This window comes from Pongo abelii, chromosome 5 (genome assembly GCF_028885655.2).
Source record: "Pongo abelii isolate AG06213 chromosome 5, NHGRI_mPonAbe1-v2.0_pri, whole genome shotgun sequence".
In the NCBI taxonomy this organism is placed as follows: Eukaryota; Metazoa; Chordata; class Mammalia; order Primates; family Hominidae; genus Pongo; species Pongo abelii.
The window spans coordinates 134162396-134179838 of NC_071990.2; the positions used below are offsets into that span (position 1 = coordinate 134162396).

At 36.9% G+C, this 17443-nt stretch overlaps 1 protein-coding gene across 1 annotated transcript; it reads right to left on the reverse strand.

Moving 5' to 3' along the window:
- Positions 1-401: 401 nt before the first annotated feature.
- Positions 402-1421, reverse strand: LOC100440693 (trace amine-associated receptor 1). The gene has a single exon (XM_002817372.4). It carries the CDS (start codon positions 1419-1421, stop codon positions 402-404), a length of 1020 nt encoding a protein of 339 aa, XP_002817418.3.
- Between the last annotated feature and the right edge of the window lie 16022 nt (positions 1422-17443).

Here is a 17443-nt window from a genome sequence, read left to right on the forward strand (position 1 = left end):
ATACACATATGTGGCAAGGACATGTATATGTATATGACAAAATCATTCTGATTTGCATCCTCAAATTCAGCCCTATAGTTTCCACCACTGAACAGCTGACTAAGGTACCACAGTAAACTCATGGCAATTCTTCTAAGGGCAGGAAAAGTTATATAAAATGTAGGCCTTTAAATGCTGGATTTGCAAAGTTCCAATATGTGTGGTAAGAATGGAAAAGAGTATACCTACTATGTCCCAAATAGGAAATTACCTATAAGCATCATAATTTAACTCACCATACATACTTTGACTTAAGTAACTGATTAAAAAAAAAATTCATGTGGTTGGTGCATGTGGTTCATTATGTTGTGTTCATAAATATGATCACCAACTGATTTGCAAAACAGTAAAATATAATAATTCTATGAACTCGATTCCAAAAATAATTTACACCTGGAAGAATCTTTTTGGAAAATTTTACCAAACAGAATCATCTTCAGTGCTTTTCTAAACCAGGGATAGAAAAATGCATAAACCATTGGATTAAATGTAGAGTTCAAGTAGCCAAACCAAATCAATACATCATTCAAAGTAGGTGGAATAATGTAGTGAAGAAAAGGGTTCATGACTGTACAGACAAAGAAAGGGCACCAGCATATTAGGAAAACTCCCATCACAATCCCCAATGTCTTCGCAGCTTTCCTTTCTTTGCTTTGTGAAATTCCATTTTTCATTTCCAATCCAATTTGGAGCTTCTGATTGGCATCATTAATTGATCTTGCCTGCTCTTTAGCTATAAGATATATTCTGTAATAGACACATAACATAATAGATCCAGGTATATAAAAAGAAGTCATAAAGGCCAGTACTCCAGATATTTTGCTAAAAAAGACAGAGCAACCTCCTCTGCAGTGAACACGTTTGTAATATATCTCTTCAGCGCCTTTGAAGTTTAGCTCCAGAAAGATCATTCCAAATGCAAAAACAGCAGGGATACTCCAACTAATGAAGATCATCACACAAATAACCAAGACATTGATCTTGGCTTTATATCTCAATGGATCACACACAGCATAGTAGCGGTCAATGGAGATGAAAGACAAATGGAAAATGGAGGCTGAGCTCAGCATAATGTCGGTGCTTGTGTGAATTTTACAGAAGACTTCTCCAAAATACCAACAGTGCTCAGCAGATCTCACCATGCTGTAAGGCATGACCAGACACCCCAGAAGAAAGTCCACAGTGGCCATGGAATGAATGAGCCAATTTGTCGGAGTATGAAGTTGTTTGAAGTGTGATATAGAAACAATAACTATCAGATTGCCAACCAGTGTGGTCAGAATTATGAGCACCATTAAACCGTACAGGGAAGCACGGATATCATTTGACCAGTTGTTTTTCACACAGGAAATATTAATTATATTGTGGCAAAAGGGCATCATTCCTGAGGGCTGTCAATCAGTTTACTTTTCCCTTTGTGTGTTGATTAATCTTTTTCCCAAATCCATAATCAGGTTACAGTTCCTTCTTGTGTTTATTTTTTATTTGCACATACTTATCCCAGAAACCTAGGAGGAAAAATAAAAGAGTAAATCATTGGCAATTCGAGTCCTCTCACTTCTAGCACATTTACCTATTACTCCCTGTTGAAGAATAGTTATTTTTGAAGGAATTTTATTTCCAAGTTCCATTCAATAGTTCAGTACAGCAATTTTTTAAAAAACTTTTACCTTGAACTGGACATTGTTCTAGAAATACAAAGCTAAATTATTAGGTTGAACTATATGAAACTGCCACATTTGTAGGTCAGAGAAGATCAAATGATGATTACGATCACACATCTTAATCTATGGAAACAATCTGTGTCCATAGGAAGCCAGTCTAGTGGGGGAGACTTACATTCTAAAGGGTAGAAAGAAATTGCCAGAAAATTTGGAATTAAAATATGTTTATGAAAAAGACAAGAAGTCTTTTAAATGTGCCTCTTGTGCAGAAATAATACCCACTAGTGCCCACTTTTGCACTTGGTCATACATGTTATATATTTCTTATTTTATAATTAATTGTAATAAGAAGAAGCTTACATATATTTATTTGCAGCTTGCAAAGTACTTCTACATATGTGCCATGCATTATTTCAGTTACTGTTTTATTTGACATTTATAAGATCAACATCAATTTTTGTAATTAAGACATGACATGCTTTATTAACCTCATTTTACTGGCAAGAAATTGAAGTTTAATTCACAAATCATTAAAACTTGAATATGAGCTGTGGTCTCAATTACTAGTTCAGTTTCTTTGATATCAGTCCAGTCTTTTTCTCCATTGCAGAAAGAACCAATTTGAGGTCAATTTTTAAAAATTAAGCTTTAAATTTTCATGTAAGAATTTATGATGTCTTAAATAATGGCACCTACTAGTGAAGAATGATACTGTGGTCCCACTTATTAAGGATGTTTGATATACAGACTAAAGTCTATGGTAAGAAGTGAAGTGGCATGGTGCAAAGAGCACTGAGGTAAGAGCCCAGGGAAGCTGAGTTTCCATGTGGACTGTGGGCAAGGCACACGACCTTTTTAGTTTTTAAGTTCTGAATTCCAATAAATCTCACTTCATAAAACAGGTAAAAAAAATTATTATGAGTAGGCATCTTCTACTAGGCCTCCTCTTCTTGTACTTCACTGAAGAACCTCAAAGTTCCAGGGGACTCAGTTTGAAACTGTCCCTTTTGTTTCTATATGACCCTGTAATTCTGAGCTAAATTCTAGAACTTGGACTTACACACACACATATGCATGCACACACACACACATATATATAACATATACACAGACATGTACATATATATAAAGATAAGGGGGGAGAGAGAGAGAGAAAGGAAGAAAGAAAAAGAAAAGAAAGAAAACAGAGAGAAAGAAAGAAGAAGGAAGGAAGGGAGAGAGGGAGGGAGGAAAGAGAAAGAGCTTGGGGAAGCGTACACATTTCTGGCAATGAAGTCCTATAGTCTATCATTTTGGTATGAAAATGCTAGAAAATAGCAACAATTCCTAGAATTCCAGGAGTCTGGCTTCCTTTTTATCTTTTTCCCTTCCCTCTGGGCTGATGGTTTAGAATGAGAGAAATGCAATATCTAGGTATGAAAATGTATATTTCAACAAATTTGAAACACTTTTCCCCTAATCTCCTTTGGTCTTCTATTCCCAGAAGGAAACATATTTATACCAAATAAATCTGTAAGATTTATTTAAAAAGACACATAGGCTCATTCCATGATAGAAGCTAAATAGCAAACAAAAACTGTTATTTAAACTAAGCAACATTTGAATTATGATTATAATTTCATTAAAACAATGATGGATTTCTTACTATGAAATTTAAGTTTGCATTTAACTAAACTCAATCAGTTAAGTTATATATTTTCTAGTTAGACTTTTCCTCCACTATTTCCCTGTCTTTTCCTTCTTTCTTTTACTTATTTATTGACTTACTAAAGGAACCACACAACACTCAAAATCACTGTTCAGAAGTGTTTATTTATTCCTGACTCTTAAAAAGATTTCTACCCGATGTCATATTGAGTAGGGACTCTCAGCAGGAACTAGGGTTCAAAAAGAAGTAAAGGAAGGTGGAAATAAAGCAAAATACAAATTTCACTTTTAGAAGAGGAACTTCACAGAAGATGAAAAGGCCATCTGGCAACTTTATAGGCCTTGTTTTATGTGGCTCTAAAATGTGCAGTCAATTCCCAAATAAAAACCAAAATGACTCAGAGGCTACCTCAAACTCATATTTGCGCATACTGGTTTAAGAGAAATCAAGCCTTAGGCACAGTATCTTAGAAATTGTTGATAAATGTCTTCTTTTGAGAAGTGTCTGTTCATGTCCTTTGCCCACTTTTGATGGGGTTGTTTGTTTTTTTCTTGTAAATTTGTTTGAGTTCATTGTAGATTCTGGATATTAGCCCTTTGTCAGATGAGTAGGCTGTGAAAATTTTCTCCCATTTTGTAGAATAAAAAAAAAAAAAAAAGAAATTGTTGATAGTATGAATGCCACATCTGTAGAATAATTTGTCTACCCAACTTAAAGAATATTAAACATCATTGTTTGTATGAGTGCTTTTTAAAGTGTTATAATTTGTTTTTGAATAGATTTATTTGTTTAAGTGCTCTATGACGACATTGTGAGTTGAAAGCTCATCTAAGGACCTGGCAAAATAGTGTTTTTGTTTCTTTTCTTTCAGTTTTAAGAATTTATGAGCTAGAAATAATCATTATCTGTATATACAAATTATCCAGGTTGAATATACAATAGCAATATGGGAAGTTAATAAATTGCTGTTTGATTGCCTAACTAAGCAAATAGTTCTGTGCAAATGATCTAATCATCTAATGTTTGAAAATGACATATGAATTAAAAATATGTTGATAGAACTTATAGTTTAAAATAGATCTGTCTAGCAAGGCAGGAACTCCCTGGCAGAGTGCCCCAACTTTCCAACGGAAGGTCATGAACACTAACCCTATCATAACTTTTGTCCCTGATTTCATCAACCACCCATCCCTAATTGTTCAGACTTTCATCTCTATACTACTCTACTCATTTCCTAATCCAAACCAATTTCCCATTGTGGTATTACTCACAAAACCCTTCCAAGGGTGCCCTAGGGGACTCATGGTCTTCATTCCATTTCCTAAAATCCTTTTTTAAATCTGCTTCCTACTCTTTGTTCGAACTAAAACTCTTTCCCCTCAGGATACCTTCTCCCCTGCAGCCTTGTCAATGGTGGCTGTTTTCTTTCCTACATTCCTTGTACCTCTTCATATTATATTATCTGGAGGAAGAGTAAGGGTCCACTTACACTCATTGCCATTGAAGATCATTATCCCTCTTTCCTCCCTAACCTCTAACCCCTTGCAAGCTTCGAAGTTCATGTCTTCATGCTATACCTCTGTATTAGTCCATTCTCACACTCCTACAAAGAACTGCCTGAGACTGGGTAATTTATAAAGGAAAGAGGTTTAATTGACTGACAGTTCCTCAGGGCTGGGGAGGCCTCAGGAGACTTACAATCATGGTAGAAGGGGAAGTAAACACATTCCTCTTCACATGCTGGCAGCAAGGAGAAGTGCAGAGTGAAGGGAGGTAAAAGCCCCTAAGAAAACCATCAGATCTCGTGAGAACTCACTCACTATCATGAGAACAGCATGGAGGTAACTTCCCCCATGATTCAGTTACCTCCCACCAGGTCCCTCCCATGACACGTGGGGATTATGAGAACTACAATTCGAGATTTGAGTGGGGACACAAACCACATCAACTTCCTCCTATTGCAGGCATGTACAGACTCCCAGGTCATCTCTCTGTACTTCTTGAAGATATGAGCTCCTGGCTTACTCTCACTATCTGTAATGTTACTCCTACTAAAGTTCTTAGCAATTTTATTGTCCACCTAAATGATCCTTCCAATAATGGACTCTTAGTTCATTGACCTCTATCTTTTAACAATCATAGACTTGCCTCCATCTCATCTCACCTTCCATGGTCATATCCCGGGATGTCATTATCAATGACAAGAGTCATCGAAATGATTGGTTTCAAGCTTCACATCCTGTCCTCCCAGCCCATGTGCTTCCTTTCCAACAATTTTTCACTAGTGCTTCCTTTCCAACAATTTTTCAACTCCCTTGAAGCCCTCAATTCATTTATTTTACACACCTTTCCACTGTCCTTCATTTACTGATGTCTACCTCTTTACTCAGTTTAGATTCCAGTATTTCCTGGCATTATCTTAAGCTCTCTCACATTAACATACTTTCCTGGCTAACCTTGAACACTGGTTAAATGCAGTTTTCCTCTCACTTCACTCCTGCACACTTAATGTGGCATAGAAAAACACACAACAGCCTTCTTTTAAATTCGTAACAAAAATGGATCATTACAGTTGCTCAGGAATCCTACTCCATTTCCCTGTTACCTTCATTCCTTTCCTCTCTGAGATGACTATTTCATGCCTCCTCCCTTCTTGAATCTCAAATACTTATTCACATCCTTACTCTCACCTAATGACTTTGCATTCTGTTTCACTGAAAAAAGTGATGCAATCAGAAGAGAATGTCCACATCCCACCAACCTATACCTGTTTATGTATTCAGCCCACTCCCTTGTTGCTGCAAATTACTGCAAATGAATGGACTCTCTCCCACCACAGGCCATTCCTCAGATGTGCCCCATACCCATCTCTTTATGCCTATTCCAAGATATACCCTCCAACTCTCTCTCCCCTGTATCTTCAGTGGTTCCCTTCCAAATACCTTCACTCTCAAATATGCAGTAATATTTTCCACCTTAAAAGAATTATTGAAGCTCACATCTTCTTTCATTTATCAACTACCGCTTTATCAGAAAGGAACCCTTTGAGTCATTTATACTCCCTGTCTCTAATTCCTCTAATCCTCTCTTAAAATTCACTGTAATGAGAATCTCATCATCAATACTCTACCAAAACAGTTCTTAACCAAGTTATTCTACATTACTAAACCCAGTGGTAAGTTATCAGGCCTCAAGTTCTTGCTTGGCCTTTCAATTCCCCCTTGAAACAATTTCTTCCCTTGGCTCCTGGGTCACCACCCCCTTGTGGTTCTGCTACCTCACAAGCTGCTCTTGTCAGTGGCTGTTATGGTTCTTCTTCATCTCACTGGCCCTAAGTCTCAGTCCTCAGTTCCCTTTTCTATTCATAACCACTCCCTTGGTGATTTCATGCTGTATTATGGCATAGTCTATATGCTGATGAGTCTCAAATGAACACTTCCAGCTTTGACCTTCCCCCTGAACTCTGGACTAGTATTTCCTGCTGCCCACAGGATATCACCACTTAACTTGTCTAAAGCCAAGCCCTTGACCTCCCTCCTTTGCCTAGCTTCTCCTCCTCCTCTCTACCTATCTAGAACAAGAAAACTCTATTCTTGAACGTCCTCCATCCAAAACTTTGAGTTAATTCTTAGCTTCTCACACTCAACAACATATCCAACTCATCAATAAATGATCTTGGCCCTTCATTAAAAAGTTATCTAGAATCAGATCATTTCTCATCATTTCTGCTATCACCATCCTGGTCCAAGCCACCAACAATCTCCAGATTAATCTAATAACCTCCCAGCTGGTTCCCCTGCTTCTTCTCTTGTCTCTCCACAGAAAGTATCCCCAACAAGCAGCCAAAGTGATCACATAAGTACATACATTTTCACATAAATTCTTCCAGAATGGTAGAACATGAGTCTCAAATGTAAAAGAACAGGGGCATAAAAAATATGCCCAGAGCCAATACTGAGACATTGTCAGCCATGCGCCCCTATCAGGCCAAAGAAAGCTGCATGGTGACATGCTTCATCTGTGCCTGCCTGATGTTAAGACCACACTTCTCACAATGTCTCCTAGAACTTGGTCTAATCCTACAGTAGTGTGTGTATGTGAGGCTGCATTCTGCCCATCTATAATCTACTTAAATTCATCAAGTTCTGTATACTTTCAAGCATGAGTAACTATTTTAATATAAGTGAGTTATTACTGCTATTTTTATAGACAAGGCAGCAAAGAGAACTACAAATCTGGAGCTCTGTGACTGGTACAAGCTAGGTGATTTTTTTTTTTCCATTGGTGTTCAGAGAAGAGGTTATATGAAATACTTTTGACCTTCAGGTGAAAAACTAAAAAAGAAGTGATTGAGATATGAATTTTTTTTTGGTAAAAGTGTAAATAAAGCTACTGACTTTCAGACATTCTGCTTTTTTTTTTTTTTTGAGATGGAGTCTTGCTCTGTCACCAGACTGTAGTGCAGTGGCAGGATCTCAGCTCATTGCAACCTCCTCCGACTCTTGGTTCAAGTGATTCTCCTGCCTCAGCATCCCTGGTAGCTGGGATTACAGGCGCACACCACCATGCCTGGCTAATTTTTGTACTTTTAGTAGAGGCGGGGTTTCACCGTGTTGGCCAGGATGGTCTTGATCTCCTGACCTCATGATCCGCCTGCCTCGGCCTCCCAAAGTGCTGGGATTACAGGCGTGAGCCACCGCGCCTGGCTCAGGCATTATTCTTAAGGGAAGTCATCCTTACTGAACCAGAGACATACAAGATAAAGGAAAAGGACAGAAGCATCCCTGGCTTCCCTGAAGCTATATATTTCACAACCTGAACTTGCTTCTATTTTCCCCCCTTTCTTTGGTTTATTTTATATTATTGACTCAAGGACGTAGCTTCTAAGCCAATAAGAAGTGATTGGTTTCCTCCTCACCACTCTTTTTTAACAGGTGAGGAGTAGGTAAGAACTCTATGGAAGGTGTGGAGAGTAGGTTCAATAGCTGATATTGAACAAAGGAGAAATTCACCATCAAATAAAAGAAAAAGAGGTCCCCAGAGTCCCCCAAAAGAGGCAATCATAGAGTCAGAGTAGTGAGTGGAGTGGGTGGGAGACAAGACCTTTTGAAAACTAAGCTGCAAGCAGTGGTGTCCTAATGAACAAAGCCTAGGGGAGGTGGCGGTTGTGCAGGTTTGGATGAAAAAGTTCTCAGCATGCCCAGTTCCTACAGGAGAAAATCACCTGAGCTCCAAAGCAGATTTAGGAAAAGATCAAGATCTTCTGCTCCTTCCCCCAAGGAAACTGGCATCCCAACAAGAAAATGAGAGTGGAGTGGCCTGTAGTTGCAACAGTGAAGAGCCTTCCACCAGGCATATATACTAGTGTGTCCTTACTCGAATGCAAAAGCCAAATAGACATGCAAAAGCAGTCACCAAGAAGAAAAATGTGGAGGAGTTAAGTTTCTGGGCAATTCAAAGTAGGGGCCACTTCATACCTTAAAGGAAACTAAGAATAAACAAAATGTCTTTGACCCAGCCAGAAGCCACTATCTCAATGCCTGGTTGGCGTGTTTGGGTTTTTGTGTGTGTTATTGTTTGTGTGTGTCTGTTTAAGTGACACTGTTTTTCTTCTGTCTGGTAATTTTGCAGTTACCACATAATGCTAAATTGGAGACAGAGACATGGGACATTATAATCTATGCCAGAATGTGACTTTTTGCTCTAGAACTTTTGATGGCTATCTTGTGCTTGCTTTGATAATAAATACTCTAAAATACATGATACCCTGATGGATTTGTGGGAGAGAATTTAAAAGCAATATGGACCTAAAATTGCAACTAAACTTTGTGTTAACCTAAATATACTGTTGTTTTACGATCTCTTATTGATCTTGGGTAATGTTATATAAAAGTTGTATGAACCCACAGAAACCATCACACTCAAACCTTTGGTAAACTTTTAATGTTTCATTTTGTTCTTGCCCAGTCGGTGACCATCGGAGCATCATAAAGAAAACACTGGTAGCCAATACAACCAGTTTGAGTTTATGAAAGGTCACAAGTCTATGATTTGCAAAGGAGATGAATCATTTAAAATGTTCTAGAAAAAAACCATAAATGCTAGGTGAATCCCTTAAATAGTCCTCAAATATAGAAAATGTTTTCTGGAGACACCTGGTCCCTAGCCTCTCTCTCTCTAAACCTGGGATTGGAAACATGTTGACTTTGCATTTGGTTCCCGAACCAAGAAACCGTTAAGTTTTTAACCATGTCCTTAAATGGAAGAATAGTTGTTAGGATCAGATATTCTCAAAAGGTGTTTCAAAGCCCAGCTTTTAAAAGAGCAGTGCTTACAGCAAGAATACACTTTCAAATCTAGCAAGATTCTATCCTGGATGAGAGTGCTGTTGGCTGTCATGTGTCCCCATCAGTGTTTCTGGGGAAATAGACACTGCTGAAATTTTCTGGTCTCTGCTGCTCTATGTCATGTTCTTATTTAATTTAAGACAGCTGGTAGGTACTTGTATCTATAGCTAACAGTCTAGAATTTAACTTTATAGGAAGTGTAGTTTGGTCTCTTCCTACAAATCCATAGCCCTAAAATAATGTACCATTACAGGAACAAATATAGGCTGACCTTAAACTTCTCAGGAACACTGTATCTTTTAATTAAATGGGGCACTGTATACAGAACAATAAGAAAAAGTTTGAAACCACAAAATGTTAAATATGGGAAATAGGACTTTACGATATATTCAAGGGCTTATAGCACCCACGTATACTTTAAAAAGAAAACAAATTACTTGCAGAGAGGTGTAAGATTCTTATACCTAATACCTCCTAATAATACTTTTAAGGTAATACTTTGAGAAAGGGATAAGAATTAGGATCTCAAGAATTGGGAAACTGAGCCGTGAAAGGACTAATAATGACCTCTGCACAAATCAAGCACCGAGTTTACTTTAAAATAATTCTGGCAAATTTTGTTTTAAAATGGAAATACAGTTGATGAAGAGATACATTTTTTAAAAAATCAAGAGTGAAGAACATCACAGCATTAAAGAATTGGAAGCAAGCATTGTAAATAGATCTGCAGGTGAGAGGAATACTTCCTCCTGGCATCCCCTGACAGCCCAGTCTTCATGACCGCCAAAAAAAATCCTACACCCCTGATATGAGCTACCAATGAACGTTCAGAAGCCATTTAACAAAATACAGTAGCAGCACAGGGAGAGGCCAAGTCAACTAGAAAAGGCAGCTACTATAGAAGCAGGAAAATAAGAACTTTGAATAAAATTTAGTAGAAACACCTGAGATTAAAAATTAGAGTACAGATAAACATTTGAAACCAAAAGAAATGATACAGACATTTTGAAAACCCACGAAAGAATTATAAAAGAGAATAATCACAACTAAAGACTGAATCACAGATCTGGTGGGTAAAATAGAGGAGTCTCACATACATTAAGCCAAAATACAAAGAAATACAAATTCATTCATTCTTTTTTTTTTGAAATAAGGTCTTGCTGTGTCACTTAGCCTGGAGTGCAATGGTGCCATCATGGTTGACTGCAGCCTCAATCTCTGGGGCTCAAAAGATCCTCCTGCCTCAGCCCCCCAAATAGATGGAACCACAGATATGCACCATCATGAGGTATTTCAAGTTGCCCAGACTGGTCTTGAATGCCTGGGGCTCCAAGCAATCCTCCTGGCTTGGCCTCCAAAAGTATTAGGAATACAGACGTGAGCCACCACACCTGATCTGATTTGACTTTTCTAACAGTATCGCTCGGATTGCTGCCTTGAGAACAGATGCAGAGGAGCAAAGACATAAGCAAGGAGATCAATTAGGGAGCTGCTGCAACGGAAGCTGTCACCTGGTGAGAGAAGATGGTGCTTTGGAGCACAGCAATGTTTGTCATAGTGGAGAGGAGAGGTCAAGTTTGGACATGTTTTGAAGAAACAGCCAGCAGGAATTGCAGATAGACTTGATTGTCGGTTTAGAGAAAGTCATGGAGGGAAGTAACAGGGCTTTGGCTTGAGCAGCTTGAAAAATAGAGGTACTAGTTAGAGAGATGGGGAAGATGGTGACTGCAGAGGGACAAGAAGCAGAGGAAATGGAACGCTTTGCCCTTGTGAGGTTGGAGCTGTGTGAGGAAGGGCAGGCCTTTAGTGCTCAGCTGCTTTGGTTCAAGTCCTGGCTGGGCCATTCACTGGTCCTGTGGCCTTGAACATACTACCCAGCCTCCGGAGGCTGCAGTTTCCTCGTGTGAAAAACAACCAAACAAAAAGAAAACAAAAACAAAAAAACCTATTTTCTGGAGCTCTTATGAAACTGGAATGAGTTAATTTTTATAAAGTGCTTATAATAGCATCTTGTAGATAGTGTTCATCAACTAAGTAAACATCCAAGTGTAATGCAAGGGAAATCAAGGTGCTATTTCAAGAATACACATATATTTAAATTTAAATAGATGCACTCTAATGGATCACTATAGGCAGAAGGGAAGGAAAGGGAGAAACAGAGATAAATAGGGGGAGGGAGAGTCAGCAAGATGAAATATATATATAGAGAAGTAGGATGTCAGAAGGGAATGGCATATGTTTTATTCACTGCTGAAGCTCCAAGGCCTGAAAATATCTACAACATGTACTGAGCACAAAAGGGAATAAAGAATTGAATGAATGAACAAATGAACTGAGGAGTTCATTTTCATTTCTGTGCCTCGTGGAGCCTTTAAAAAAATTCATGCACATACACTTAGCCTGGTTCTGAATTCTGAGTTTCAAGGAAAAAATTGTATAAGCATCCAAATAGAAAGAACTGGTTATTTTAAAAGGAAAGAAGTTCAGGCTAGCATAGGACATCTCCTCTGTCATTTTGGAAGCCAAAAGGCAATAGAATGAGGTTAGAAATTATGAGGGAAATAGGATGATAATTCAACAATCCTATATGCAGTCAAGACAGTGATCACATAAGAGTAAAAGAATGACAGTAAAAATGTATTTATGACCACCTGCCGAGAAATTCTAGGAAATACTCTAGCAATATAAAAATTAAATCAAAACAAAAATTTCTAAATAGCAAGAGATGAAAAATAAAAGCAAAGAGATAAAAAAAGCAACAACAATGAGTAATATCTAAATTAATGTTTAGTTTAAATTGAAAGAGGTTATGTTAATATGACACAATACAATGCTTGTTAAAAGAACATTCAAAATGAAAAACAAATAAATTTCAAGGAAACACTTAATATTGGCTTGGAACTTAAATTCTAACTATCTTAATAACACCTAGTTGTTATCAGGGGTGCTGAAGGGCTGGCAAGTTAAACTTCTTGACTAGATGGAAAGATGCGTAGTTATAATTAAATTTTGGAAAGTTGGTCTAGCAGCATTTTTTAAAATTTAAAACGCTCACATTGTTTGAATCTGCTCAGTTCAGTGCAATTGTTCTTGTAACAGCAATGAAAGAAAAAAGTAAAATAATCTAAACTTTGATGTCAGACTTACATATATATGTATCAGTAGACATATGATATGTATTTAACAAGATGTTAAATAAAATGATCTGGTTCTTTATAGAGACAGAAAGTTGTCAACAGTATAATTTTAAGTAAAGAAAAACATTTACAGATTATTTAAAAATACACAATTATGTATTCTAAAATATCATATGTCAATATATTGTTAAGTAAAGAAAACATTTGCAGAGTATTTAAAAATATCGTAAATAGGGATACACACTCACATGTATTTATGTAATTATGGGAAATAGTTATGGAATGGAATATTCCAATTCCCAATATTATTTACTCAGAGATCGTGAGATTTAAACTCAAAAAACACACAAAAAAATTAACAACAAAAAGAAAATAATACAAAATTTTAGCAATGTTTTTACCTGGGTGGTGAATTATGGGTGAATTTTATTTACTTTTCCATCTCTATGACATATTCTGTTTCTTTCTATGGGAATGTTTCACTTTCATAACCAGAAATTTTTTAATAAAAGTAAATGTATTGTTTATAAATTGAGTTTCATTTTAAAAAACTATTGGTGAATAATTATCAATAAATTTGTATTATTTGTTTCTTTGACTTGTATAATTCTTTGCATGATTTATTTATCTATTTTAGCTTTGTACTAAAATTATACTTTTGCTAAATTTCTGAACTGAACTCATTTCCTGTTTTTGTTCTATTATAAAGTATAAAATAGACAATAATAATTTTACTCCAAAACTATACTTGCAGCTCTGTAATTCCAGTATTTTTAATAAACATACTAAAACATGTTTGAAAAATACTGATTTCTAAAGGGGGAAAGAGACCAGGGTGAGGGAAACAGCATTTTTAAATGTTTAAGTCATGGTTCTTGAGATGAAACATTGCTGGAAGTGAACCATTTCTGTTTCAAAGAAACAGGAAATGGGACGAAATTCATTTGTTTGCTCCTACATCAACACAAACCAACAAATAAAAGAGTAAAACAGCCACCAGCAATAGTATGATAAATGTACTATACATGAAAGTGTTTCTGCTATTTTGACATGCATAAAATAATATGAATCAGATTTAGGTAATATAACTAAAAGGTTCTTAAATTAATTGATCTAATATATGGCAGGTATACACACACACTGAATTTAGTTTAAATTGAAAGGGATTATGTTAATATGACACAATACATTTGAAAATGTACTGGGATTTTTCCTACCAAATATATTTGTACAAATAATATTTGTGCAAATAAGATTATAGTTTTGCAGTTTAGTTTTGTATATAGTAACAATATTGTAATTGTAAAACCTAAAAAAATCTGTAAAGACTCCTTATATGATGTTAAAACTAGCCAATGTACACAGCATAGAATTTCTTTCTTCATTAACAAGAAAAAGAGATTTTTTAAAAGTTTCAACTTTTCAAATATCCTAGCTTTCCAGAAATGAATTTTTAATAAAAGAGAAACAACACCTGTTAAAAGACATGTAAAGCAAGCTATTTAAAAATATATAACCATTCTTTTAGCTTCTCTTACTAAAGGGGCTATTAAGCAACTAAATTACAGAAAACCCTTGTTAATCTTCATGCTAAATAATCCTAAATTTTAACAGGTGAATAAGTACCAAGCCATTGATAAATCTCATTATCTTTAGCATTCTTTCTGTAAAATACTACTTTAGGCCTTTGGGTTAGCCTCTAGGATTTGGTTTGGTTGTTCAGCAAATTCAGACCTACCTGCCCAGGTAAGAGTGAACACAGTCAGTGGATGAGCAGACAGCAGGAACGCTGCCTTTGGGACCAGTCTGCATCAATCTCCTGGATACCTGCTGCTGGTTAGAGCCCACTGCTGCCCTATGATAGGCCACAGTTCACATAGACAGAATGACGCCAACATTAAAATCCAAAACAAAAGCTGATAATAAATCTTTCTGAAATAAGCTAACAATATGTTATCAAGAAATACAACTGGGAGGAGCTTTTATTCTGAACCAGCATCAGGAAGCTAGCAGTGAGCAAGCTAAATACAGAAGGTAAATATTACCACTACTTTAAAAATAATTCCAAGCGTGGGCCACCAGGAACCACAGCGATGCATTAACAGTATATAAATGAAAACACATGTCCATTAAAACTGACTTAATTGCTGATTGATTTGAAAGAAAAGTACTTCTCTATTAGACACCTGTACAAGAAATTAACTAGCATTTAAAAAACAACTTGCTTTCAAAAGAGATGACCTGTACCCAACAAATGAATATTTTTAAAAAATAGAATGTAGTCAAACCCAATAACATATTATAGTTAGAAAATACTTTGAAGCAATGGATTTCAAACTACTTTTGAACCACAAATATAGGAAGAAATACATTTTATATTCTTATTCAGTACATATGTAGGTAGGCACCTATAACAAATGTAAAAGTTTTCATTAAAACATACCCTTACTTTGTATAAGTCACTCTGATATTTCCTATTTTATTCTATTTCTTCTTTTAATTACTGGAAATTACAACTCAATAATGTTATTAACCACAATAGAAAAACACTGTCTTAAATGTTATATGATCACACACATTTATCCCATCAGTTTTTTTTTGTTTGTTTGTTTTTGAGATGGAGTTTCACTCTTGTCGCCCAGGCTGGAGTGCAATGGTGCGATCTCAGCTCACTGCCACCTCCGCCTCCCTGGTTCAAGTGATTCTCCTGCCTCAGCCACCCAAGTAGCTGGGATTACAGGCGCCTGCCACCACACCTAGCTAATTTTTGTGTTTTGTTGGTAGAGACGGGGTTTCACCATGTTGACCAGGCTGATCTCGAACTCCGGATCTCAGGTGATCCGCCCACCTAGGCCTCCCAAAGTGCTGGGATTACAGGCGTGAGCCACTGCACCTGTCCTATTTTATCAGTTTTTACACTTAGACTTTTGAATACAATAAAAGTTGATTAAATAAAAATTATTTAAAAACAGAAGAGAGAAAAAAACGAAGATATAGAAGAATAAAGCAAAGAATAAAGATAGGGAAACATAAGTAAATCAAAAATTAAATATAAAAAAGAAAAAATGTTTATAGATAAAACTTCCAAAATGACCCTCTCTACATGGAACCAGATCCTCCAATATGGCAAAATGAAGAGCTGGACAAGGGCTGTTTCTCTTCCATTACTATCAGTTACTCTGCATAGGATTAAAGGATCATTATGACACATTGATTATCAGGCTCGGTTCTTCACCCTCCTCACATCCACATCTTTGTCTTTCCTTCATTGGGGGTAGAAAATACGTTTTTTGCCCTTTGAATTTGAACTTTGCCATTTGACATGTCTTGGCCAAAAGAATGTGAACAGAGATAAAAATGTTCCAGTTCCAAACCTAGTCTTTGGGAGGACATGTTTATGAATGTCCTTTATCCTATCACCAGGAATACAACATACCCGTCTAAGCCCCTTGTCCAAGGAAGATGAGAGACATGTGGAACAGACAGGGGCATGAAGACCTGCGGCACCTGGCAGTCACCCTAGCTGACCCCATGGATTCATGAGCATAAGTTGCTATTATTTTAAGCTATGGAGTTTTGGTGTCATTTGTTACACAGCATGATCAAAGCAATATTAACTGTGTCAATTGTATTTCTGAAGGAAGCCATGGAGATATGCTGCCCCATTCTCCTGCCTTGGGATCACTAGTGAAACACTGACACCCCATAATGGGTCAGCTGTGACCTAAATAGCCATTATTAAAAGCAGTGATAGAACAAGCAAAAGGGCATACAGTGAAATTACCCTTTACTAAGTGAATGTAACTGCTGCTTCAGAAGTCTCCAGATATTAAAGGTTGGTTCAAGAAATAATATCCAAGTTCAGTTCTTGTTAATGGTACATAGAAAATGTCATTCACTTTTCTCAAAATGCGTTTAATGTTGCCTGAATCATACATATTCCTGTCTTACCAGGAATCAGTCTTCTTTGCAGGCAAGCACAATACCTCATGTATAAGAGTTTATTAAGCTCTAGGAAATCAAGGCTCTCGTTTGCTTTGTTCATTAGTCTCTCGCCATGGCTTAAAACAGTGCTCGACAGGCTGGGCCCAGTGGCTCATACCTGTAATCTCGGCACTTTGTGAAGCCGAGGCAGGTGAATCACGAGGTCAGGAGATCGAGACCTTCTTGGCTAACACGGTGAAACCCCGTCTCCACTAAAAATACAAAAAATTAGCCGGGCGTGGTGGGGGGGCGCCTGTAGTCCCAGCTACTCGGGAGAGTGAGGCAGGAGAATGGTGTGAACCCGGGAGGTGGAGCTTGCAGTGAGCCGAGATCGAACCACCGCACTCCAGCCTGCATAACAGAGCCAGACTCAGTCTAAAAATAAAAAAACAAATAAAATAAAATTAAAATAAAAAAACAGTGCTTGACAAACCATAGATGCTTAATAAATATTGGCTCATTGAGTAACATTGAATTACTGGATAAATTAATTATTCATTTTTAAAAGCCTTTAAATCAAAGGATTACATTGATATGGAATTCTCTTAGTTTCACTGTGCTAATTATAAAACTGCACGGGCAGTAAATCTTCTCTTCATCTCCTGCTCTTTCTTTTAACTGGAA

What these genes read in the sequence shown, in the direction of transcription:
- LOC100440693 (XM_002817372.4), bottom strand. Translation starts at nt 1,421, where the DNA reads ATGATGCCCTTTTGCCACAATATAATTAATATTTCCTGTGTGAAAAAC.